Source organism: Rhinoderma darwinii, chromosome 3 (genome assembly GCF_050947455.1).
Source record: "Rhinoderma darwinii isolate aRhiDar2 chromosome 3, aRhiDar2.hap1, whole genome shotgun sequence".
Classification (NCBI taxonomy): domain Eukaryota; kingdom Metazoa; phylum Chordata; class Amphibia; order Anura; family Rhinodermatidae; genus Rhinoderma; species Rhinoderma darwinii.
This window is the reverse complement of record NC_134689.1, coordinates 388,365,346-388,392,862: the sequence shown is the minus strand read 5'-3', so window position 1 is coordinate 388,392,862 and position 27,517 is coordinate 388,365,346. Positions and strand designations below refer to the sequence as shown.

General features: G+C 42.7%; 1 protein-coding gene across 1 annotated transcript in view; it reads right to left on the bottom strand.

Annotated features, from left to right (window-relative positions):
* The window catches only part of LOC142748342 (zinc metalloproteinase-disintegrin-like VLAIP-B), a 57,710-nt gene extending 30,798 nt beyond the window's left edge, over positions 1-26,912 (bottom strand). Inside the window, 8 exon segments of the mRNA XM_075855429.1 lie at positions 1,793-1,855; positions 10,270-10,444; positions 13,991-14,067; positions 15,263-15,341; positions 19,073-19,149; positions 21,809-21,891; positions 26,802-26,873; positions 26,876-26,912. Of these exon segments, the coding sequence (XP_075711544.1) occupies positions 1,793-1,855; positions 10,270-10,444; positions 13,991-14,067; positions 15,263-15,341; positions 19,073-19,149; positions 21,809-21,891; positions 26,802-26,873; positions 26,876-26,912 (663 nt within the window).
* Between the last annotated feature and the right edge of the window lie 605 nt (positions 26,913-27,517).

The window sequence follows — 27,517 nt, the reverse complement described above, 5'->3', positions numbered from 1 at the left end:
AAAGATAACTAAAAAGGTGTGGAAACCGATGGACAAAGTGTCTGCTGCGGATTTGCACTGCGGACTGTCCACAGTGGAATTCCACAGCAATTCCGCCACGTGTGAACGTGCCCTTACAGCTTCCTCCCATTCAAGTAAATGGAAGAAAAGTATTATACTGTACTCCACCACTACAAATGTGTTGGTGTTGAACAGGATGGAGCAGTTTAAAGGGGCTCTGTCACCAGATTTTCAAACCCCTATCTCCTATTGCAGCAGATCGGCACTGCAATGTAGATAACAGTAACGTTTTGTTTTTTTCAAAAACGAGCATTTTTGGCCAAGTTATGACCATTTTTATATTTATGCAAATGAGCCTTTCTTACGTATAACTGGGCGTGTTTAAAGTTATGTCCAAGTGGGCGTGTAAGCAATAATGGAAAAGCAGCGCTCACCGGAATGCCGCAGTCCCTTAAAATAGTTGATCAGCAGGGGTGCTGAGAGTCAGAAGCCCACCAATCAGATATCCTCAGAATAGGCTATCAATTTTCTGTCATCGGATAACCCCTTTTATTTAAAGAGGACCTGTCACCTTTCTGTAAAGGATTTGCCAGACACAGCTTCTGTGTCGACGCCCGTGGTTAATCAGTCTGCATCTGTTCCTAGGTCTGATAGAGTGACTCGATCTGCTACCACTCAGGCTGGTAGGCTGAGGAGTGGGAGAACCTATCACAGCCTAGCCAGACGGTTCTAGCTCCCACCCTCGGTCTATTTATACCTTCATTTGCTTCTTGTGTTTGCCTGTGATTCGATCTTGTTTCCTGGCTCTGCTGTTCCAGCTATTACTATTGACCTCTGCTTCATATTGACCCTGGCTTTACTGACTACGCTCCTCCTCTGCGTTTGGTACCTCGTACACTCCTAGTTTGACTCGGCTCGTTCACTACTCTTGTTGCTCACGGCAACTGCTCCTTTTCCCTTAGCTTCTGTGTACCCTTGTCTGTTTGTCTGTCGTGCACATATTGAGCGTAGGGACCGTCGCCCAGTTGGACACCATCGCCTAGGACGGGCCGTGCAAGTAGGCAGGGACTGAGTGGCGGGTAGATTAGGGCTCACCTGTCTGTCTCCCTACCCCGTAATTACACTTTCGTGTTTTCTTTTTACGGAAATAATTGTATTCTCCATGAAATAAGGTTTTTAGAACTTTGTGTTGTACTGTTGCTCTGTTATTCCTTCTAGAAATCTATGAATAAATTGACTACTGGGCGATAAAATTCCTCTTGTAAAAGGGGGTGTGACACAGCCTGATACTGTCAGACCTGATTGAACAATGTCAAACTGTGTAGGGAGACACCCCCAACTGGCAACACACAGTTGTCATAAATTTCTAGGAAGAATAACAGAGGAACAGCACAATGCAGAGTTTTAAGAAAAGATGCTTCAGAATTCTTATTTTACAGGGAATACAATTATTTACTAAAACATTCATGTCAGGAGAGGAATCGGCATAACCATGTACTACAGTGTCGGCCATTCACGTAATTGGGCGCCATGTAATATTATATTTCCCCTGCAACGGCCATTATGTGTGGCCACACAGAACTAGCCCTGGTGGTAACTGCTGAATACCAGGGGCTAAAAAACTGGACCTGCGGTGATCAGCTAGACTGCTGGGCAGCTTTATTCTAAGAAGTGAAAAATTACCTTTTAATTTGAAACTATAGAATAAAATTGGACATTCAGGAGCAGGAATGAAAAATTGGATGAATGAATTGACGGCAGTATAATACATGCCGCTGCTTGTTATACTTACAATGCTTTTATCTGCCACCACGTACAGCTGCACATATTTCTGAGATTTTAGAAAATTCTGTTTCTGGAATAGATAAAAAGCAGAGACACATGTAACCCAAGCAGAAATAAACAAGGGGGCTGTCAGTGTCCAATGAATGGGAATGTATCTGTCTGATTTCTGTTTGTATAATGCAATTCTTCGTCTTCTTCTTCTTCGTAATATTATTATTCTGAACCCCTTCAGGACTGAGCCTGTTTTGATTTGAGGACGAGGCCGATTTTTTCTTTTTGTGGTAATAAGTTTGGAATGCTTTTACCTATCCAAGCGATTCTGCGATTGTTTTCTCATGACACATTGTACTTTATGTAAGTATAAAAATTTGGTCGATAAATTCAGTATTTATTTGTGAAAAACACCAAAATTTGGAGAAAATGTGCAAAAATTTGCATTTTTCTAAATTTTAAATGTATTTGCTTGTAAAACAGATAGTAATACCACACAGAATAGTCACTAGATAACATTTCCCATATGTCTACTTTATATTTGCATAGTTTTTTTTAACATTCTTTAATTTTTCTAGGACGTCACAAGGCTTACAACTACAGCAGCAATTTCTCACATTTTCAAGAAAATTTCAAAAGGCTATTTTTTAGGGACCAGTTCAGTTCTGAAGTGGCTTTGAGGGACTTATATATTAGATAGACCCCATAAATCAACCTATTATAAAAATGGCACCCCTCAAAGTATTCAAAACAGCGTTCAGATAGTCTCTTAACCCCTTAGACGTTTCACAGGAATTAATGCAATGTAGAGGGGAAATTTACAAATATTTTTTTTTTTTGCCGAAATTCATGCACCTTAGCTGCACGTCAAGGTGCTCACCTTGACGTACAGTTTCGTCAAGGTGCGGCAAGGGGTTACGGAAAATTATACCACCATAGAATTAAAGTGGTTATGTGGGGACAGAAAAGTATTAGCAGTGTACTCAATGCAGTATGTCTGTAGACTCGCTAATATACATTCCGGTCCCCCGTCGCGCTGATTATGAGATTTTCATAGATTTTTATAGCACTGGCGAGGGACCTGAAGTCTAGTTGAACAGTCTAACTTCAAGACGACACGACTCTTGTCATGTAACCGGCGCCGCTGTACTCTATGTACAAGTAGTAGCAGTAGCACATCGATAGAGTACAGCAGGGTCTGTCACGTGATGATGAGTCGTATCGTCATCAATGCATCATCATTGATATCAATGGTGATGCAAACGGAAGCTTAGGTGCCTTTCCACACTCCGTCCAGGAGCGGAATCCCCGGCAACATGGGGATTCCGCTCCTTCAGGGAGCGACAGTAGCGCTAGTAGATAGCAGAGCAGGGAGACACCTCCCTTCTCTGCTATAGTGGCGTCGCTACCACTGTAGCAGCCGCAGCGCTGCTAGCAGCGCCGCTAGCAGCGCCGCCGGCCATGGGGGGGTCCGTACCAACGGGCGGCCATGGGCGCCCTCAGCCGCTAGCAGCCGCCATGGCTGCTACAACGGTAGCGACGCCACTGAGTGAAAAAGCGCCCGGGGGGAAAGGCAGCTGCTGAGGCCGGGCCTGGGCGCTTCTGAAACAAGCAGGGGAAGGGAGCCAGCCCAGCACCCCCTTCCACCCGCTGGAGTGATGCGCTGGGCAATTATCAGACAAACGGGCTTTCACAGAACGCTCGTTCATTGGCTGATCGTATCGTTTTAAATGCCGAAACTATTATCGTTGTCGGCAGCACATCTCCCTGTGTAAACATGATAGAAATGTATGGGGACAAGTGGTCGGAGTATGAGCGCTCGTCTCCCCCATACTGGCTCCTTGTGAAAGGAGCAGACGAGCGCAGATCAACGAGCTGTCTTGTTGATCAGAGCTCGTTTACATGGCCCAAGTCGGGTCGTGTAATACCACTTTAAGGCTGTAGGCAGATGTTGCGGATTTGGTGCGGCATTGATGTGGTTGCGGTTTTACAGGTGAAACACATTTGTTTAACATTTTTCACCTGTAAAATCCACAACGATGTGGTTTTTAATGCGGTTCGAAAAGCAGCAAGCGCCCTTTGGAAGCGCCCCGCACCCTAATGCTAGAAAAACACTTTTTTTTTAGCCAGGAAAGCAATAGCGCTTCGATGGATGGGCGATCAACCACCATCATTATCTCAATGGAGACCTTTAGTAAATAAACTTATAAGACATGTCTGTAAAAATGTATGAACATGTGGGGCCCATGCCGCATATCACATTATACTCTGCACCCTGCCATTATTATTCATACCTCTATTAATGAGGATCTGTCACCAGTTTATTAACCCCCTATCTCCTCACTAATCTAATAGGCGCTTTGATGCTGCAATTTTGTTCAAAGAAGTTTATTATTTGCAAAGTTATGAGCATTTTTCTAAATATGCTAGTTTGGCTATAATTGCCAAATGGGAGGTAACTCTTTGTTTTCACTCTGGGCAATGAAATATTTTCTGTATGACGCTGTCCAATCGTCATACAGCTTCTCCCCCTTCCCTGCCCAGCAACACCCTGATGATTATAGTATACTCAGTGGCGTAACTACCGATGTAGCAGCCGTAGCGGCTGCTACGGGGCCCGTGGCATGAGGAGGCCAGTGCCCGCCCTAGCCGGAGGCTCCGCTAGCAGCCGCTATCGCTACTACAGCACGACGCCACTGAACACTACGGCAGAGCAGGGAGGTATCTCCCCGCTCTGCCATTAAAGGGATTGTTCCTACAAAAGACTTGTATCCCCTATCCACAGGATAGGGGATACATGTTTGATCGCTGGGCCCCCCAGTGATATGGAGAACGGGGGACCGAAAGTCCCCCGAAGTTCTGCATGAGAAAAGTCGGACTTCCGGGGTCTGTGTCGGCAGCTACGTAGAAATGAATTGTGCACCGGTCGCGCTTGTGCGCATGCGTGACCAGCGCTCCTTTCATTTTTTATTGAACCACGCTGACCCTGGAAGTCCGAGGTTTCTCATGGAGAACTTCAGGGGACTTTCGGTCCCCCGCAGCAATCACACATGTATCCCCTACATTATCTACTGGGGGAGGGGGCTGTATGGCGTTATCTACAGGGGGGGCTGTATGGCGTTATTTATGGGGGGGCTGTATGGCATTATCTACAGGGGGGCTGTATGGCGCTATCTACAAGGGGGCTGTATGGCGTTATCTACAGGGTGGCTGTGTGGCGTTATCTACAGGGGGTTGTATGGCATTATCTACAGGGGGCTGTATGGCACTATATATAGGATGGGGGGCTCTATGGCGCTTTATACAGGGGGCTGTATGGTGCTATATACAGGGTGAGGGCTGTATGGCGCTATCTACATTGGGCTGTATGATGCTATTTACAAGGGGCTGTATGGCGCTATCTACAGGGGGGCTGCATGGCGCTATCTTTAGGGGGCTGTATGGCGCTATATACAGGGAGGTTGCTGTATGGCGCTATATACAGGGAGGGGGCCGTATGATGCTATCTACAGGGGGTCTGTAGGGTGCTATATACAGGAGGGCGCTGTATGGCGCTATCTACAGGAGGGCTGTATGGCGCTATCTACAGTGGGGGCTGTATTACATAGTTACATAGTTACATAGTTAGTACGGCTGAAAAAAGACACATGTCCATCAAGTTCAACCAAGGGAAGGGAAAAGGGAAGGAAAAATTTCTACACATAGGAGCTAATATTTTTTTGTTCTAGGAAATTATCTAACCCTTTTTTAAAGCCATCTACTGTCCCTGCTGTGACCAGCTCCTGCGGTAGACTATTCCATAGATTCACAGTTCTCACTGTAAAGAAGCCTTGTCGCCTCTGCAGCTTGAACCTTTTTTTCTCCAGACGGAGGGAGTGCCCCCTTGTTTTTTGAGGGGGTTTTACAAGGAACAGGATTTGACCATATTTTTTGTATGTGCCATTAATATATTTATATAAGTTAATCATGTCCCCCCTTAGTCGTCTTTTTTCAAGGCTAAATAGGTTTAATTCTTTCAATCTTTCCTCATAACTTAAATTCTCCATGCCCCTAATTAGCTTCGTTGCTCTTCTTTGTATTTTTTCCAACTCCAGGGCATCCTTTCTATGAACTGGAGCCCAGAACTGGACTGCATATTCTAGATGAGGCCTCACTAATGCTTTGTAAAGTGGCATTATTACATCCCTGTCCCGCGAGTCCATGCCTCTTTTAATACACGACAATATCCTGCTGGCCTTTGAAGCAGCTGATTGACACTGCATGCTGTTATTGAGTTTATGATTTACAAGTACACCCAGATCCTTCTCAACAAGTGAATCCGCCAGTGTAGCTCCCCCTAGGACATATGATGCATGCAGGTTGTTGGTACCCAGATGCATAACTTTACATTTATCTACATTAAACTTCATCTGCCAAGTGGACGCCCAAACACTTAGTTTGTTTAAATCTGCCTGTAATTCATGAACATCTTCCATAGTCTGAACTATATTGCATAGCTTGGTGTCATCTGCAAAAATAGAAATAGTGCTATTAATCCCATCCTCTATATCATTAATAAATAAGTTGAATAATAGGGGTCCCAGCACTGAACCCTGGGGTACACCACTTATAACCGGTGACCATTCAGAGTAGGAATCATTGACCACAACTCTCTGGATACGGTCCTTGAGCCAATTCTCAATCCAATTACAAACTATATTTTCTAAACCTATAGTCCGTAATTTACCCATTAGGCGTCTATGGGGGACAGTGTCAAATGCCTTTGCAAAGTCCAAAAACACTAAATCCACAGCGGCCCCTCTGTCTAGACTTCTGCTCACCTCTTCATAAAAACAGATTAGGTTAGTTTGACAACTTCTGTCCTTAGTAAAACCGTGCTGGCTGTCACTTATAATGCTATTTATTGTCACATAATCCTGTATATAGTCCCTCAATAGCCCCTCAAACATTTTCCCCACGATGGATGTTAAGCTTACTGGTCTATAATTACCCGGGGAAGACATAGAGCCCTTTTTGAAAATAGGCACCACATTTGCCCTGCGCCAGTCCCTTGGCACTATACCAGTCACTAGAGATTCTCTGAATATTATGAAAAGGGGGACAGAAATAACTGAACTAAGCTCTTTAAGAACTCTAGGGTGTAACCCATCTGGTCCCGGGGCCTTGTGCACATTTATTTTATTTAATTTAGCTTGGACCATCTCTACATTCATCCAATTCAGTATATCAACTGATATATTAACAGCACTGGCACCGGCTACATCCGCTGCTCCTTCTTCAGTTGTATATACAGAGCTGAAGAACCCATTTAGTAACTCTGCCTTCTCTTGATCCCCTGTGATCAACTACCCATTACCATTATCTAGGGGTCCCACATGTTCAGACCTGGGCTTTTTTGCATTTATATGCTTGAAGAATTTTTTGGGATTTGTTTTACTATCCTTGGCCACCTGCCTTTCATTTTGTATTTTTGCTAATTTTATTACATTTTTACAGATTTTATTAAGCTCTTTATATTTTACAAAGGCTACAGCTGTACCCTCAGATTTGTATTTTTTAAATGCCCTTTTTTTGTCATGTATTGCCCCTTTCACAGAATGTGTAAGCCATGTGGGGTTTAATTTGAGTCGTTTATACTTGTTACCTGTAGGAATAAATTTTGCACTATAATAACTCAAAGTAGATTTGAAAATCTCCCATTTATCATTTGTTCCATTATTTGACATTAGTTCTTCCCAGTCTATATCCTGAATTGCAGCCCTCATCCTGGGGAAATTGGCTTTCTTAAAATTAAATGTTTTTGCCCTCCCAGCCTGCGTTTGTTTTTTACAGTATAGGTAAAATGTAACTATATTATGATCACTGTTACCGAGGTTTTCACGAACATTGACATTCCCAACAAGATCTGCATTATTAGAAATGACCAGATCCAACAGAGCTTCACCTCTAGTCGGGTCTTCCACAAACTGGCCCATAAAATTTTCCTGCAATAGGTTGAGGAAATGTCTCCCCTTTGCAGTTGAAGCCGAACCATGACACCAATTAATATCCCGGAAATTAAAATCTCCCATTATCACTACAGTACCCGCCTGTGCAGCCTGCTCCATCTGTTTATATAGCTGAACATCCATCTGCTCAGTTATATTGGGGGGTCTATAGATTACACCAAAAGTAATTTTTTCAGTGTTTACCTCCCTTTCTAGTTCCACCCACAAGGTTTCAACCTCCTCACAGTATTCACCCACTATTGTCTCTTTCACACTCGCCTTCATATCATTTCTCACATACAGACATACACCACCACCTTTCCTATTTGTCCTGTCTTTCCGAAAAAGTGTAAAACCCTGTAGATTTACAGCCCAGTCATGTGAAGAGTCCAGCCATGTTTCAGCAACACCAACTATATCTATATTTTCTTCCAGTATCAAGGCCTCCAGCTCCCCCATTTTGCTTGCTAGACTTCTGGCATTTGTGAACATACACTTTAACTTGCCTGTCAGTTTTTCACTTTTATTATCAGAAATGTGATTTGACATTAATCGGGCCTTTTTATTTACACTGATGTTTTGTAACGAAAGGATCTCCTTATCCTGTTGTCTAGTCCTCTCCCCACATTCTGTTCCTCCCCCCACCAATATAGTCTGACCCCTCTCTAACCTGGCTACCCCTTTTTTTTCTACATTGACCTCCCTCCTCAGCCCTAGTTTAAATACTCCGCCACCCCAGCTAGAATTCTCTCCCCCAGCACAGCGGACCCCCTTCCATTTAGGTGCAAATCATCTGCAGAATACAGTTTGTACCCCAATGAAAAGTCAGCCCAGTGCTCTAGGAACCCAAATCCTTCTCCTCTACACCAAGACTTCAGCCATGCATTTAACTCCCTGAGCTCCCGCTGTCTTTCCTGTGATGCGCATGGCACAGGCAGTATTCCTGAGAATACTACTTTGGAGGTCCTTCCCTTCAGCTTGTAGCCTAGTTCTTTAAAATTATTCTTAAGGCTCCTCCACCTACCATTTATTCTGTCGTTGGTACCGACATGGACCACGACAGCTGGATCATCACCAGCCCCTCCCAGCAATTTGTCCACTCGTTCCACCACATGCCGAACCCTGGCACCAGGGAGACAGCAAACCATTCGGTTGAGGTGGTCTTGGCGACAAATTATTCTATCCGTCTTCCTGATTATAGAATCCCCTACGACTATCAATTGTCTTGGCTTACCTGCATTACCATCCCGCCGACTACTAGCTGGGCTGTTCTCCCGGCTGTTAGGGAGATCAGTATCCACTAGGGCTGCCATTTCTGAGACTGACACCCCCGCATCATCACCCAACTTGGCAATTTTGCCTGGAATGTCAGAAACCGGATCGGCCTTCCTTGTCTTTGACCCCTGCCCCTAACTACATTAACCCAGCTACTTACCTGATCCAGCTCACCCATGTCTTCACCCTCCAGTTGTAACCCACTAACTGCATGCTCTGTGAGCAGCAAGCTCCGCTCAAAATTGTCTATCCTCCTCAGTGTTGCATTCTGCTCCTCCAGATCTCTAATACGAGATTCCAGGTGAACAACATGCTCACATGGCGCTTTATACAGGGAGGGGGCTGTATGGCGCTATCTACAGGGGGGGGCTGTATGGTGCTATCTACAGGGGCGCTGTGTGGCGGAATCTATAGGAAGCCACAATCTACAAGGGAGGGTTGTGTGAAACCCGGGGGAGGGGGGTCCTAGTCAAAAGTTTGCTATGGGGTCCAGTCTTTCCTAGTTACGCCCCTGAGTATACTGCTTCCATTCCCGATTGTATTTTCAACTGGTGATAACGCCGGTTGTTTCACAGCTATAACTGCAATCCTGGTGGCATATTCTATTACTATTCTATTACATATTCTATATTATTCTAGGTGGTCCACAGCTGGAGATATAGATATTTGAAGTGATCCCCCTTCCCTCCAGCCTCAGTCTCTCACACTGTGTGTGGAGCAGCTTCATGCCGATAGGACAGGTCAGACGCTGTGAGGTAGCTCCACCTCAGGAGAATCACTGGTGTAGGCACCCACTTGACTAATAAAGGCTCATTTACATATTTAGAAACTAGCTCATAACTTTTAAAATAATAAACTTTCTGGGACACAATTTTCACTAGTATTATCAGTGTAACCTCGCCTATTAGAGTGGCTAGGAGATTGGGCATTACTAAACTAGTGACAGATCCTCTTTAACCGTCTTCAAGCTTCAATGTAAATATTGGAAAGGGGTATTAATCTTCTGACCACGTGTAAAGATTTTATTGTAATTCCACATCATACACGTTGTATATTGCTTATGACGTACCAATGTATGCAATGCTTTTAGTTTCGAGTTAAATAAAACAAGTAAAAAAACTTGGGAAAAATCATGGGAATACTTTACAACTTTAATATGATGAGATGTCTCACTGAAACCTATGAAAATGACGTATGGCCGGTTGAAGAGTGGTGGTTCCCACTATCTTACCTCAGAATTGCTGGATCGTGAAGATTTGGAAGTCTTTCCCTCTGTCCAAGTACTATTAGTCACCCCGCAGGTTTTTGGAGTGTCTTCTTTGGCCTCAAATATGGAATGATCTCCATCGTCTGTCTGATTCAATGGCTCAATCAAGAATCTGCGGCTTCGAGTATGGATAAGACCACTGCAAAATTAATAAAGACTTGAGGAAACAATTATGAGAAGTTTCAGGCTGATAACGGCTCACTCCAGTGTTCTTCAATTGGGAGGTTGACAACAAGTCCAGAAACATGTCTGCCCCATAAACACCCTACTTTACCTCATACATCTCCAGTTGTGAAGACCTCCTGACACATTTACCTACATCTGTGTGATATATGACAGCTTTATTTCAATCAGGTTAAAGGGGTTTTCCCATCAGAGGCATTTATGACATATCCACAGGATAGATGCGGGGTCCCACCCCTGAGACCTGCACCTATCCCTAGAACAAGGCCCCCTAAACCCTGTTGTACCACTCTATGTTGTAATTGAAGCGTGTGATTCCCGACCATAAATTACGGAAACAGCAAAGCTCGCTGAGCTACGCTGTTTCCGTAAGTGCCATAGAACTGAATGGTAGTTACAGAAACAGTTTAGCTCAGTGACCGATTCTCGGTCGGGAATTACACGCTTCAGCTACAACACAGAGCAGAACGGGGTTTAGGGGGCCCTGTCCTAGGGATAGGTGCGGGTCCCAGAGGTGGGATCCGCATCTATCTGACATTTATCTGACATTTGTGACATATCCTGTGGATATGTCATAAATGTCTCTGATGGGAAAAGAGATTACGCTGTGCTGTGTGAGTAAGCTCCACAGAATCTTTACCAAAGTGCCGGGATTGTGAATAGACATTGCATCCTGGCTGGAGGTGATGTCTATTCACTCTCAAGACATTTCGGTAAAGTTAATGTGTGAGTAAGTGACAGCACAGCATGATCTCGCGAGATCACGCTGTGTAGTGAAAGAAGCTGGGCTGGAATGAAGAGAAGTGGATGGCGCTGATTGGTCAGCGTCATACACTTCTCTTTACAATGCCCACTTGGTCAAAAGTTAAAAAAAACCCAGTTGAGCATTAAGAAGCTAATTAGCATAAATAAATCAAAATTAATAACTTGCTAAAAAATGATCGTTTTTCAAAATAAAAACCACTGTTGTTATGTACATTACAGCGCCGATCAGATTATGTAGGAAATATCTGGTATTTATAATCTGGTGACAGGGCCTCTTTAAAGGCTAAAACTCTTTCTGTCCCCACTAGGGGGCGATCACGGAATAAGAATTTATTATGTAGTTCAATGGGAGCTGTGAAACTCCCTATGAAGATTTAAATCCCTATGCAGTGAGCTCCCCCTAGTGGCAGCTGCAGGAAGACAGAACTCATTCCTGCACCTTCCTAAATAATATATTAATATGATATAATTACAATAAATAGTTAAATGTTAAGATATTAACCCATAATATAATGTATATAAACACCCCTCCTTCATCTTAGACCACCAGAGATATTACATACTGTATTAACCCCTAAACAACTCTAGTCCACCAGGACTATGACGGGAATAGTATCACTTACCCTAAAACCATCCCATTTAAAAGTATATGATATAATTTATGTAGAAAGTTGGCAAAGTCCATATAATTGAGGCTATGTTTGTTTTGGTCACCAAAGCACTACGAAAATTGTGTCACCAATTACATCCATGGCTGAGAAGGTGGCAGTCATAACTCACGTCTATGGATTATGCCCGAATACTGCACGTTATTTTGTTTATAAATGACCCCCAGCAATTTCAGCTGTTTGTCAGGGGTGTTGGAGCCGTGACTCTGGACAACCCCTTTAAGTTCTCATTGATACAGGGCGATAGTAGTCTCTAAACTGCATCACTATTAATAAACCATCAATATTGGGGCCTTGTTACCCATAGCAACCAATCACAGTCTAACTTTCATTTTTCCCAGAGCAGTTTAAGAAATAAAAGCTGAGCTGTGATTGGTTGCTATGGAAAACAGCTCAGTAACCATACACAGGGGTGGGATCCGCCCCGGTTCTCCCGAACCGGTTGTTAAAATGACAGCCGGTTCGCTGTACCGGGTGAAGCAGCAAGCCGGAGCTAGTCCCCTGCACTCAATTGTATTTGGGTCCTTAAGACATGGATACAATTAACTTCACTAGCACTGCCCTGACGAGGCACATGATGCCTCGCCATTCGGCGCTTTTTTGATGATGCAGTTGGTGATGGCATCATCGCGCCGATGCATCGTTCCGCTGGAGGATGGAGCGGGAATGGGACAGGTAAGAAATGTTGTTTTTTTCCCTTCTTGGTTCTTGTTCTGGTGTTGTATATATGTACTGAGCTTTGTTCTGGTACTGTATATATGTACTGAACTTTGTTCTGGTGTTGTATTTAGGTACTGAGCTTTGTTCTGGTGTTGTATTTATGTACTGAGCTTTGTTCTGGTGCTGTATACTGTATATGTACTAAGCTTTGTTCTGGTGCTGTATATAAGTTCCTAGCTTTGTTCTGGTGCTGTATATATGTACTGAACTTGGTTCTGGTGTTGTATTTAGGTACTAAGCTTGGTTTTGGTGTTGTATATATGTATTGAGCTTTATTCTGGTGCTGTATTTATGTACTGAGCTTTGTTCTGGTGCTGTATTTATGTACTGAGCTTAGTTCTGATTCTGTATTTATGTACTGAGCTTAGTTCTGGTGTTGTATATATGTACTGAGCTTGGTTCTGGTGTTGAATTTATGTACTGAGCTTGGTTCTAGTGTTGTATTTATGTACTGAGATTGGTTCTGGTATTGTATTTATGTACTGAACTTGGATCTGGTGTTGTACTTATGTACTAAGCTTGGTTCTGGTGCTGTATATTTGTACTGAGCTTTCTTCTGGCACAGTATCTGTGCATTAGACGGGAGAGTTTTCGCAGCTTACTGCTGACGCCGCACTGTCCTCCCCCCTTCTCATGTGCACAGCCTAACTAAATGGGCTGAGCACGCTTAGGATATTGAATGTGCACATATAGGCCTATATGTAATGGGTGAGTTTAATATAATGTGTGGGTAGGTCTGTACACTTATGTCATTATATACATAGTGTGGCAATCCACACTAAAACATTCTGGACAGGGAATTTCTTTATTTAGAGTCCACTTTAATGTAGGGGGTATTTGGAATATCGTAATTGTTTTATTTTATTATTAGAATCATTTTTAATGGCGCGATACACCGCAAAAAAACGTGACCCCCCCCCCCCTGCGGCGTGTATGTCTTCGTCCGAAAAACAGGGAACCTTTTGTTAAAAATTTGAATCCCACCCCTGACCATACATATGCACAGCACCTCAGGAAAGAAAATGGCTGCCTTCACACCAGAAATAATATTAATATCATTTTTAAAATAAAAACAAATATTTCTCAGACACAGGCGTTCCTGGCAGACTGACACCGTGGGGTTGCACAATAACTTAATATGACAGTAGGGTACATGTTACAATACATAGTGGTCAGGTCTTTCTAAACATGATCTAAGAACAGAAAACAAGCGCTCAGGACGCCAATATTGTCTGTAATTACACATAATTATCTAATTACCACGGATGGGAAGGAGGCTAATTGAAGCCTGGATGACTGGGGCTGTTATTACTGGCATCTCATTTAGGAATGTTTTTGTCCCTTCTTACCTAAGCCCCTTACATGTACAAATGCTGATCGAGGAGCCGTCATCTTCCTTCACGTGGCCGTGGTAGCAGCAATGGTCCTGCAAGAGATTTATAAAGAATAGAAATGAGCGAACTGAATCGGCACAAATAGAATTTAATCCGAATTTCCCAAAAAGTTTTGGGGTTCGCAGCGCACGAATCTGCAAAACGGCGGCCGCCAGGGAGCGTTGGCTGCATTTTACAGATTATAGAAAAGAAAAAGAGGTGGAGAAGAAGATAATTTAAAAAAAAATACCAAACTCACCACCTAACCTGGTCTCTGTAGTGACACGTCCCTGCTGGCCTCCTGAGATTACTTTATTTTGACCCATGTGATCGCTACAGCCAATCACACGTGTCGCTATGGAAGACCAGGCGTGGTGATTATAGCATTTTTTTATTTTAGGGTTGGAATCGCAAGTGCCCCCATTCCCCTGTTTGACTCTCGGATGTCTACTGAATACAACTTGGATACCATCCTAGAAGACTTCAGAGAGTCAGACAGGGCAACCACGGCACTTGTGATTCCACCCCTAAACTAAAAAATAAAGAAATGTAAAAGGTGTAAAATAATAGGGTAATAATGTGTATTGAATAATGTATGTTTTTTCATAGTAATGGTGGCCATGACTTTCCCCAGTGCTAGTGAGTCCTTGTTTTAGGGTATCCCTGGGAAGTTAGTCTGGCCGGAGATCCAATATGGTTTGATCATGGGGGTTAGGAAGGTGATGCACCCAGTATTCGGAGATGGGCAAGCCCCCGAGGGGCTCAGGGCTGCCTTTTTTGCTTAGAGACATGTGCACTTTGAGTGTTTTAGGCCCCGGGCAGTGATAGTCCCGGACACCATTTTGGGGGAGGTACTTACTCCTCTAGTGCTGAATCGCAGGTGCAATAACATGGTCAGACGTCTTAAGTAAGGCAGGTGGAGCCTTATCAGAATTTATATAAGGAGCTGGAAATTAGTGGCAAGTAGTTGGATGTATATGGAGATGAGCAGAAAAGACTTGTCTACTCCTGGCCTAATCCACGGCCACCCGAAAAACAGGGCAGAAGTCGGAGGCCTGCTAGAGACTTAATGACAGAAGGGGCCTTAAGAAACCACCCCAGGCCGATTCCCCGTTAACCATGCAGCCGAAACTTGGACCACAAATAGACAATAATCTCAGAAGAAACATGGAGCAGGCTAGCCAGAGCAATGCCACCTCCCCATATTAAGACAGCAGTAACTAAAGACAAGCATGATCCTTCCCGTACCTGATCCTGTGGTCTGGTTGTTACCCGAATCCCATCCTTCCCATAGACTGTCACTGTGAAATCTTCGGCTATTAGATCTCTGCAGAATAAGAGAAGAAGTTATCACCAATCGAAGAAATATTCTGACACATTTCCAGGTCCTGAGACAATATAAAGAAAGCTTAATCACGGGATCATGAAAAGTTATGTAACTGTCTAATATACTTTGATCCTCAAATCTTCCGTGATCTAAAGAGCTAGGACTTCAGACCGATACATTTTACCTGTACTGCACTGATACACTGCAACAAACCCTAAAGATAGGACTGAGATTGGTGCTGCAGATATATTCAGAGGATTGTATACAGTTGCAGCAAACTCTCAGCTGTAAGAAATTTTAGGTCTGTATAGGTTTTCACCCCCTGAAGTAATCTAATCAAGAGTGTTCCATTCACTGACAGCAAGCAGGGATCATTAAAATGGTGATGTGAATACCCTTTAATTTAACAACATAACACAATCTACTCATAGCAACGCAGTCAAAGGGGTTTTCGGGTCTTGCAATGGACTTGATGTTGCTAAAGAATGTTTTGGGCGACTTAAAGCGCATTAACTCCTCAATCAAAATTCAAAAAATTCAAAAAATAACAACCAATAAATTCTACAATTATTATTATTATTATGTGTCATCTAAATCGTTGAAAATTCTATTCAGCTTTTTGTATCTGTTTCTGGGAAATCTGGGTGATGTGACCACCATTACAATACCCACAAGTGTAGTCACGAAGGCCTTTAGGAATTTTGAGTGCAGACCTTTATCGACTGGTTAACTCTTTCCATGTGGGTGAATTATTACCGTCACAGATGATAAGAGTGAAAGTGCTGCGGGGGATTCCCTGTGACTGAGGCCACATGATAGATTACCTGGATACGTGTCATATATAGGTTGCGGCCTAATAGAAGTTACATGACACTCTTTCCTATATCTGAACCTTTGGGAGACCATTGTAGACAGGTAAAAGACATACGGTAAGGGGGCAGGATTTGGGCGGTACTAACTATGTCATCTCTCTCATCTCACCACATCTACAACCTCTATATTTCTTCCACATGAACAACAGAGATTAAAGATGGCCGCACATTTACCCCCTTAATGACCAGCCTATTTTAGACGTTAATGACCAAGCCATTTTTTGTGTTTTTCCATCGTCTCATTCAAAGAGCTATACACTTTTTATTTTTGCGTCGACATAGCTGTATAAGGTATTGTTTTTTGCGTCCTAAATCGACGCCGTTTACCGTGTGGTATAAATAACACAAGTTTATTCAGCGGGTTGTTGCGATGGCAACGATACCAAATTTGTATAGTTTTTGTATGTTTTACTACTTACACAGTGAAAACACTTTTTTTTCAAAATTATTTGTTTTTGTGTCTCAATATTTGAAGAGCCGTAACGTTTTTATTTTTTCGCCGATGCAGTTGTATGAGGGCTTTTTTTTTGCGGGAAGACTTGTAGTTTTTATTGATACCATTTTGGAGTAGATGCGACTTTTTGATCACTTTTTATCACATTATTTTTAAGGCTGGATTCAAAGAAAACAGCAATTTTTGAATGTTTTTTTTTTATTTTATTTTTTACTACTTTCACCGTGCGGTTTAAATGATGTAATAAGTTTATAGTTGGGGTCGTTACGGACGCGGCGATACCAAATAAGTGTAACTTTTTATTTTCACTTTTTATTAAACTTTTTTTTCCACTTTTTTACTAGTCCCACTAGGGGACTTCAATATGCGATGGTCCGATCGCATTTATAATACACTGCAATACTTCTGTATTATCCCTGTCCGTGTAAAACAGACAGGCATCTATCAATTTCGATAGACGGCGGCGGCGCTCTGTTTTTAAGAGGTCCACTCCAACCCCGGCAAATGGAAACGTCATCTGTAATATAATGGCTATTATAATAATTTTCTGCATATCCGGGTCAGCGATTCTACAGGATGTTCTACTTGAAGTAACTGCAGCTTGTGGATGTGCCGGACCTCAATGTATCAAAGGTTTCCAGTCTTCAGGCCTTAAAGGGGTTTTCCGAGATAAAACTTTTATGTGTCAGTGCTTTTAAACTCGGAATGTGATTACATTTGTAATGCACTTACTGTATCAAAATTGGCCCGATTTCCTATGCTGCCATGGGGCAAAGGACTGGTGGCGTCACTCTCTTGGCTGTCTTTACCAGTTGTATACCTATCACGTTGTCAAACTGTTAAAAGTTTTTGCCTGGTACACTAGTGACGTGCCGTGTGTGGGCTGTTCTATTATACAGCAAGGAACGCCCATGCGCGGTCCCTGCTGTTTTCTCACTTGACAAGCGGACAAGCGAGAGAACAGCAGGGACCACGCATGCACGCTCCTGGCTGTATAACAGAACAGCCCACACGCGGCACGTCACTAGTGACGTGTCGTGTACCAGGCAGAAACTTTTAAAAATATTATAGTTGTCGGCAGCACATCTCCCTGTGTCTATTTCCTGTTCTGCTACAATGTATCAGTGAAGGTTAAAAGAGTCAGGCTGGATCCTAAGCTCACATATGATTGTCCAGATTGGATACAATTGTAGCAAATTCCAATTGTACCTAAATTCCTATCTATATTCCTATTTCTATGTTTTTTAGCCTCTGAATATCAACAAGAATGTTTCCATGCACTGACAGCAAGCAGCTGTCAAAGCGCAAACGTCCAACTACCTGCAATAACCTCTAGGGGGAGCCTAGGAGCTTACTGCTTTCTGTTTTAGGTAAGCAGGTAACTCCTGAGTTCCCTCTAGTGGTGGCAGCCAGAGTGTTACATTTTAAATAGTACTTCCAATTATACTGACATTATATAGAGAAATAATTACAGTACAGAAGTGTACACAATAATCGTTTTTCTAGAATGTATTTGCGATTTTGCTTCTACATACTGCACGGAAAGTCTATAGTCCATGCTGCTGGTGGCTTATAATTCTGCATTAGGAAGCAGAGCATCCGGCTCGTCTCCATGGCTCCCATATCCAGAATGTCCGCCAGCGCTGTGGAATGTAATGGGATCCGACATCGCTGGCGTCCGTTATGGATAAAGGAGTTATAGAGACAAGCAGGACTCTCTCCTACTGCAGAGTTATGAGTATCCGGCAGCATAGACTATAGACAGTCCGTGATGTAGTAAAAAGCAGAATCACTCCTGCACAATAATATTTGTTCTATATATAGTCAGTATAATTGGAGGTACTCTTTAAATCTATGTATATGAAGGGGATCTGGAGCTCTGTTTCCGAAATACGGAGCGCTGACCCTTATAAAGATTCATTAAGAAATTAATCAGCACAGAATTTTTTTTATTAAAAACTACGTGTCACAGTCAGGCTGTGTTCACATCACCGTCTCTTTCCCCTGAGGGGTTCCGTCGAAGGTTTCCATCGGGTTAGCCCCTCAGTGCAAAGGCAAACGAAAACCTCCATTGAACTCAATAATGACGGAAACCGAGCTAACGGAAGGGAAACGGTGATGTGAACAGGCCCTTAAAAGGTGGACCTATTTCCCCAAACAGCGCCCCCCAACTGGTTACAACATGCAGAAATATTATGTCTGTATGGCCAGCTTTAGGTCAGTCCATAAAACAAGGCAGGATGGCAGTAAAACTATGCAAATGTCTACATAGAATATACATTTTTGTAATGGTAAACTGCAAATATTGATCCACAAGTGTAGACAAACACAACGCGCCATCTCCTCTTTCCTGGCAGACGTGACTATAATACAAGATAAGCCTAGTAACAATGGCCGGGACTCACTCAGTCTTCTCCAGATGTAGAAGTAAGGGTTTTCCATCCACATGCAGCTTGTACTGGACCAGGTCCGGATACTTGCTCTGGGCAGAAAAGAGAAAAAACAGCAACATAAATAAAAATACCCCATTCCTACTGTAAGTCACAATCTTACTGGTCCCATAAAAAACAATATAGTCTTTAAGGTCCATCATGATTGTAATAGTGTAGGCCTGAGTTACACATTGAGTATGAGATGCCTGGCTAAGTAGGTCAACCAACTTGTCACACATAATAACTTTCACAGCTTTTGAGTCACGTTACTAATAGAAGCAAATCTGCATTTCATTTAGCAGACATTATGGCACAGGATTTTCCTACTGGTATCAGGGCATGAAAAATTCAGCTATAACATTTGGTGACGGCTAAATTAAATCGATCTTCGTCTATCCTGGACAGTATCACAGATGTGTCCAATCTTACCTATGCTTGAAATTGGCTAATGACACCAATTCCTCATGAATCCCTTTCAATACAATATCGCGACATGCTAGCAAAAAACTCTCGACAGGCTGCAATTCACATCATGACCACTGGGTGACTACACATAGCATAGACATCTCGTGATAGAATATCACGACAGTTGCCAAAATAAGATTATCCGATCAGTAAACCAGAAAATGAAGCTACCCATGCCTTCGGACATGAAGTGTGGGATCGGGGTGTTGGAGTGGGTACCCAGGGCATCAGGGTTATTGGTCACCTTCAGTAGTGACAGATGGGGAGCACAGATCGCACACACCTAATTCTAGCCTTGATTGCTTTTGTCAAGACCAGTGTTGGACTAGTATTCTTTGGGCCCAACCACCATCTTTATGGAACACGTAGATGTCCACTTTTAATTGCATTGTAAACTTTGTTAGCAATCTGAAATAGATTACTTGACCCTTAAAAAATAGACCCTAGTAGCAAGTGATTGGCATTAAAGTAAACTCTGAATGGTTCTGCTGGGCCTTCGGGGGCCATTGTTGCAGCCTGGACCCAACAGAGTATCTTGTGAGAAAGTCCAAGCCTGGACAAGACTGTCACAAAACTGAGGTTCTAGAGTGTCCAAGTAGAGCAAACCTTATCAATCATGTTTTACAACCAATGATGAGGACTAAGAGTTAATATTGTATGAACTCTCAAAAATTCACCGGAGGCAGAACCATCTCACTAAGGTGGCACCTATATACCATTCACAAAACCCTCCCCAGGCAGTCAATGGGTAAGTGTTAACACCTTCTTTTAACATGCTAATGTGGCCATAGGATCGCCTCCGGTCCATTTTTGTGCAGTAATTTGGCCCTCCCCGTGAGCCCCTTCCTATGAATGGATTCGGTCGACTTTCAGAAGTGAAGCTAGACAAGACGTATATACAGTAGTTTAGTAACGGTACAGCTTGTATTGTATAGTAGCTAATGGAGGCTGGTGGGGAAAAGAGAATGGCGCTCGTTGGTTCCTCTAAAGCCAGGGTCGCCAACATGATGCATGCTGGGAGTTGTAGTTTTACCACTGCAAAGGCAGAACATTGGCGCATGTGATAATCTGAAATCTTCATTCCTATGCCATACAATAGATTGAAATACAACAGTTTATGATTAAAGGTTTTCTATTATTTTATGTTCTGTAGATAAAGCTTAATCTTTGTGTAATGAAAAGTTATGAAACTTTGTCTAGCAATTGTTTTGATTTTTTTTTGATCAGTGGATAAAAACATTCTTGTTTATATTCGGAGGCTATAGCTGGTGCAGACCTTGTCCTTCTTTCAGCTGAGAGTTTGCTACAATTGTATCCAGTCTGTGAGCTAAACTGTTTGGATTCCAAGACGACACATTGTAGCAAAATATAAGGACAGGAAAGGTTTGTGTTCTTGTGATGTATTTAGCTCACAGAGGATTTTCTAGACTGAATACAGTTGTATCCACGTTGCTGTTGTCTGAGCAGGACTAGGCCTGGACAGCTTTTCAGTCTCTAGCCATGAACAAGAATAGTTTATCCACTGACAGCAAACAGAGATCTTGAAAATGGTGAGAAAATGAAACACAAAGTATATTAGAAAGATGCAGAGCTTTATTTATGAAGAACGGGAAAGCTCCTTTATGTGCCCCCATTTATTAAGAAGATAGAAAATATGTGGGTGACATAGACATTAGAAGGTTATTAAGGAACAATCAATAGGAGAAGGTAAGCGGCCGCCAGACGGCAATGAGAAAACTTATTTTTTGGGGTGAACATCAGGACAAAAACATCCAACCAGTCAGATCACCCCTGAGATCTTGGGGACCACTGCTATGGTGTTGACGGCTTTGTTTGTATATACAACATCCATATGTAAAATTGCTGCCAATCCGCAGCAATTTACAGTACAATACATGTGGATGGAGCTTTAAAAACCCCATCAACATGTAGCGAAAATAATCCGGAATAAAAGAAAAAAAATTCTGCTGCAGATTTTAAAATTCTCGGCCTACTCATTCTTGTGCGGGAAGGCAGCGGATTTTCACCGTGGAATTTACTCTTTGCAATTGATAAAGTGAAGCCCGCAGCAAATCCGCTGCTATACCCGCAAAAAAAGTATGTTTCATATGCAAATGTGCCGCAAATTTGTGCCAAAATCTGCTGCAGAAATTATCCGGCACGTCTGAACGTAACCTTACAGTGAGAGATCAGCCTGTATGGGCGGCACATCCAAGGACAATAATAGCAGCAGATGTAAAGTACCTGGGTGTCTCGCTTGTGCTGGGAATGGACTTTTTCAGGAACGACCACCTGGTAATTTTCTCCTTCAGGTAATCCATTCGATGCTGCGAAGTAAAAAATAAAAGTTAATGTCAGTTGATGACTATACAATCACTATACAGATATGAGATACAGTCACCTGCCTGTGTGGCCATACATCTAAAAAATGTTCACACAACATATTCGCTCCGTTATATGAGTGGATACAGATTTCACTCTCAGGCTGGGTTCACACACCCTATTAACGGACGTAATTCGGGCGTTTTAGCCCCGAATTACGTCCAAAAATACGGCTCCAAAGAGTCGGCAAACATCTGCCCATTCATTTGAATGGGTTTTACGATGTACTGTGCCGACGGTCATTTTTTTTACGCGCCGCTGTCAACATACGGCGCATAAAAAAGACGCCCGCGTCAAAGAAGTGCCTGTCACTTCTTGAGACGTAATTGGAGCCGTTTTCCATTCTCCATGGAAAAACAGCTCCAATTACGTCCGTAATGGACGCAGCGAAAAGCGCCTGCACTTGCCATTACGTCTGAAATTGCGGAGCTGTTTTTTCCTGAAAACAGCTCCGTGATTTCAGCCGTTACAGACGTGTACGTGTGAACATACCCTCAGTCTGACACTACAGACAGTCATAGCCATAGATACCCATTATTATTGACGGATTCAATCTTGGATTCCTATATTTCTAGCCGTGACAGTACACTGATCCCTCTCACTATCGGCAGGACTATTTGACCATTATACATATCACATCTCTTTCATTTTCACGAGTTCAACAATATGTCACGATATGATCCCGGCTTACATGATGACAGGTCATAGATATATTGGGGTACCAATCTTATAATACAGTAGTTGTCAAATTATTAGCATCGAAAACCCTGCAAAGTTTCCATAAGAGACATCCAGTAAAAACACGTAGACCTTCTGACATATACCTCTAACGTATACTGCAAATGCAGTGTGAATAGACCCCAAGACCCTGAGTCCGCAGCCATCAGTCTTTTTTCCATTGCGGATTTCACAGCAAATCCGCAATAAACCTGCGCTGAAATCTGCATGTGTTGCATGTGGAATTTGATGCAGATTTTGGTGCACATTTCACCCGGAGGCCAAATGCACTAGATGTGTATTTCGTGCTGATTTGCGGCACTTATTTTCCTGCGGCAAATACGCAGCGTAACACAGTACCAGCAAAGTATGTGAGATTTCAAGTAGTCTCATCTACACGTTGCAGAATTTTTCCGAACGTAAATTGACCTGCGGTGCGTGTTTCAAATTCCTCAGCATGTCATCTTATCTTGCGTTTCTATCTCAGAATTGTATCTGACAAGTTAATAAAAAATAAAACGCACTAAAATCCGCAGCATATAACCGCACCTAAAACCGCATACAAAAACACACTATTAGGTGCGAATTTTACCTACGGAATTACCTGCGTTTATTTGTAGTTTTTATGCGGATTTTCTGCACCAAATTACGCAACGTGAGCATGTAGCCTAAGCACTGCAAAAGGTAAAATCCACGGACAAATCCGTGACAGAATTGACATTGAAATCATTTCCACACAAATTTTTCCGCCACATGTGGATGGGTTTTTCCGCTACACGTGGGTCCGCAGCAATTCTGCAGCCTATACATTTTGTATTTGACTACACTGAGGGTATGTTCACACGACCTATTTTCAGACGTAAACGAGGCGTATTATGCCTCGTTTTACGTCTGAAAATAGGGCTACAATACGTCGGCAAACATCTGCCCATTCATTTGAATGGGTTTGCCGACGTACTGTGCAGACGACCTGTCATTTACGCGTCGTCGTTTGACAGCTGTCAAACGACGACGCGTAAAAATACAGCCTCGTCAAAAGAAGTGCAGGACACTTCTTTGGACGTTTTTGGAGCTGTTTTCTCATAGACTCCAATGAAAACAGCTCCAAAAACGGACGTAAAAAACGCTGCGAAAACGGCGCGAAAAACGCAGCGAAAAATGCGAGTTGGTCAAAAAACGTCTGAAAAGCAGGGTCTGTTTTCCCTTGAAAACAGCTCTGGATTTTCAGACGTTTTTGGTCACTACGTGTTCACATACCCTAACCCATACAGTTGAAAAAATGTATGACAAACAATACCAGCCCGACGGATGCCGAAAGGACACTCTTTTGCCATCTGCCGAGTGAATGGGGCCCTATGGATACATTGGCGTATAGTCTTTAAGCTTTCCTGGTGCATGCGCCGACCCTACACTGAAAACGCAGTGTGAACAGACACTAATCAGTTTGTCTCCATTGACTTCAATGGTTTTTCACCATATTTTTACAGATCCTATTCAATGCAACGTAAGATCTGGCTGCCGCATTAATCGATCACTAATTATTGCAGCATTTTCACAAGCAGTTTTTAATAACATTTTAATATACAAAACAATGTGCAATAAGTTCCTTATACAATTATTATTTCCAATTTGCATGCATAATCCAAATTTCCAATTCTAACATTGAAATAACAGTTTTAATAACCCTTAGAGTATGTTCACACGGCTTATTTTCTGCCGTTTTTGGTGACGTTTTTCATTGACTCTATAGAAAAACAGCTCCAAAAACAGCCTTAAAAAAAGCAGCGAAAAACGCGAGTTGCTAAAAAAAACAGCTGACAATCAGGAGCTGTTTTCCCTTGAAAACAGCTCCGTATTTTCAGACGTTTTTTAGTAAGCGTGTGAACATCCCCTCATAATATCTTACCCGCACCCACCTTTCCTCACAAAACACTGGAGAATTCCAGCTTGTCTTCACCCGCCTCTACACAGCACTAGTTGCCTGAGGGGATATAATCCCAAAGTTCAACAATGCAGCTCCAAAACATTTCCAAATCCCAGTCATTCTATAGTCATGGATGGTGAATTTTGATTCGTATTCTGATAGAAGAGCATTTGACCGAATTTACTGCTATGACCCACCTGTCAGCTATTTCTGTACCCACGCTGCCCACCACTACCCATGAATCATAATTAATAATAGGTACAGTCATCCCGGTGATATTATTCTGTGCACAGGTACAAGTTTCATACAGGCAGTAAACGCATACTGACGTGTCGGGAACTTAGATTGTAGGATCTGAGAAATCCCTATTATTCCCTATAATGACCTCTTCTCTATGATTGACACAGTAATGTTGATAGAGTAAAAAATTTGTAAAATCATTTTCTGCCTAATTATTTTGCTTAGTGAAAAGTTGATGTTTGGTTGTGCCCATTCTTTTCTTATTTTATAGGGAGACACACAGAGGTTAGTGATGGCATACTCTATTGCACGCCATATTATGGGAGAATTCTCCCCTAGAAGTATTGCTATGTAGGCACCATATGCCAGTACACGTAGTTCCTACAGGTCCATAGGCATGATCCCTTAGGGTATGTTTACACTATGTTGCAGATTTTTGCATAAACTGACCTGCGGTGCCGAATATAAATCTGCAGCATGTCGATCTATTATGCAGATTCGCTGCGCATTTTTTGCAGAATTTTCCCATTCAGTTCAGAGGGGAAGTCAAATTCTGCAACAAATTCCATCGCAAGCTGGAGCGGTCACATGTGATGAGATGGACACGGTTAATTGTATAGGCCTTTTTTTTGGGCAGCCGTTTTTCACAGTGGAAAATCCCACCGCATATAAGCACCAAATTAAAGTACAACTTGGGTCAAATATTCGGCCTGGTTTCCCTGCGTGTTCAGGGTCGAATACGCTGCTTCTTAGGCCTAATTCACACGAGCATGTTCGGTCCGTGATATATGATCCGCATGTCGGCTGCATTTCGCGAACCGAATACAGTGCAGGGAGCCGGGCTCCTAGCGTTATAGTTATCTATGACGCTAGAAGTCCCTGCCTCCCCGCGGGAATACTGTCCCGTACCGAAAACATGATTACAGTACGGGACAGTTTTCCCGCAGCGAGGCAGTGACTCCTATCGTCAAACTAGGACGGCTCCCTGCACTGTGTTCGGTTCGGGAAATGTGGCCGACACATGGACCGTATATCACAGACTGAACACGCTCGTGTGAATTAGGCCTCACTCTTCTGCTGCGTACACGCGCTATGTGAACATACCACTAGGCCACTTTCACATGGCGGTATTTTGGTCAGTATTTTGTATCAGTATTTGGAAGGAATATAACATAAACAGAAAAAGTATAATGGAGAGATTTGTACATCTGCCGTGTTTTGGATCCACTCCTGGCTTTGGCTTCCAAATACTCATCAAAAATCCTGCCATGTGAAAGAGACCTTAGGGTTGATTCACGCGCGGCAGATTTTGTGGCAGAAATGTCTGTGACTGAATATCAGTTCCACATTTGATTCATCTAAATAGAAAATGCAGAAGTTCCGTCATATTCTGAAAAAATTACCACATTCAGATGAATGGAACTAATTTTCAGTCTCAGAAATTTCTCCAACAAAATCTGACGAGCGTGAATCCACCTTTAGAAATGAGGGACTATGCTCGATGCACCGAATAGCAGTATGTTATATATCCCAAGAGCTTGCAATCGATGACAACCACAAATAAGCACTAAAGACAGTGACCCCCGGTGACCTCTCCGAACCACCACAAAACGTCCCCAATTCTTCAGGCAGCTGAAGAAGATTTTTGGGAAACATTTGCATATCAAAGAATGCAAATTCGCCTACTAAGAAGCCTCAAGCTGTGCTTATCAGTTTCAACCCCTATGACACAGCCCTGTTACCTGGCTCAGGTAATATGATCTACTCTATTCCTATCTGTATTTATAAACTTTGACCAAACAGAGCAAAATAACTGTACAAATGCCATAAATTAGAAAGGAGACGCGTAATGACTCTGCAGGCCACATATAGCTCAACGTACACCTATAGATCAGTCCACATATATACCAATCACATAGTGACTAGGAGAAAATGAAGTCATCTCAGTGCCAGGTGGCACAGCTATGGACTCACCTACAAGCTGGCAGTCCAGGAATGCCAGCAGAATCAGCGCAGCCCTCAGCATGGTCCTGTACCCTAGAGCTCACACCTTGCAGTAGAGAGAGTCTGGGAAGTGCTGAGCATTGAGTGTCCTGTATCAGGAATTTATAGACTCACATGAGCAAACAGGTTACTCAACTCTGCACATGCGGAAGTGACAGCATTATACTTGTGGCTGCCCCTGTCTATTGTGTCATTCTACTCCTGCCCTGTTTACATTGGCATCATGAAGTGATGTGTTGAGTGCCAGGGGATCTGACCATGTCAATTTACTGGGTTCCCCAGAGAAAAATCGCCTGCGTTCTAGGCTGTGGTATTTATACTTTGATCGTTGGGGACGTTGATTTTCAGAGTGAACATAGGACCACATGATCATAACAATACTCTGCAAATGTCAGGTGTCACCCAGATTTATTAGAGTCCTGATTGACAATGTTTTCTAGTTATTTCTTAGTTAAATTTTTATTAATAATTATTTTATAGAGACATAAACTTCCAGGGCGATGTACGTAAAAAAACATATATAACTTGAATAAATACAATAAAGTACAATATAACAATAAAGTACAATAAACATGAGCTTACTGAGTGAAACACTCGTACAGAAGGAGAGAATCCTACCTGCGAGGACTTACAATCTACAAGGGAAGGGGAAAAGAGACGGTAGGTGACGGTGGAAGCTGTTCATC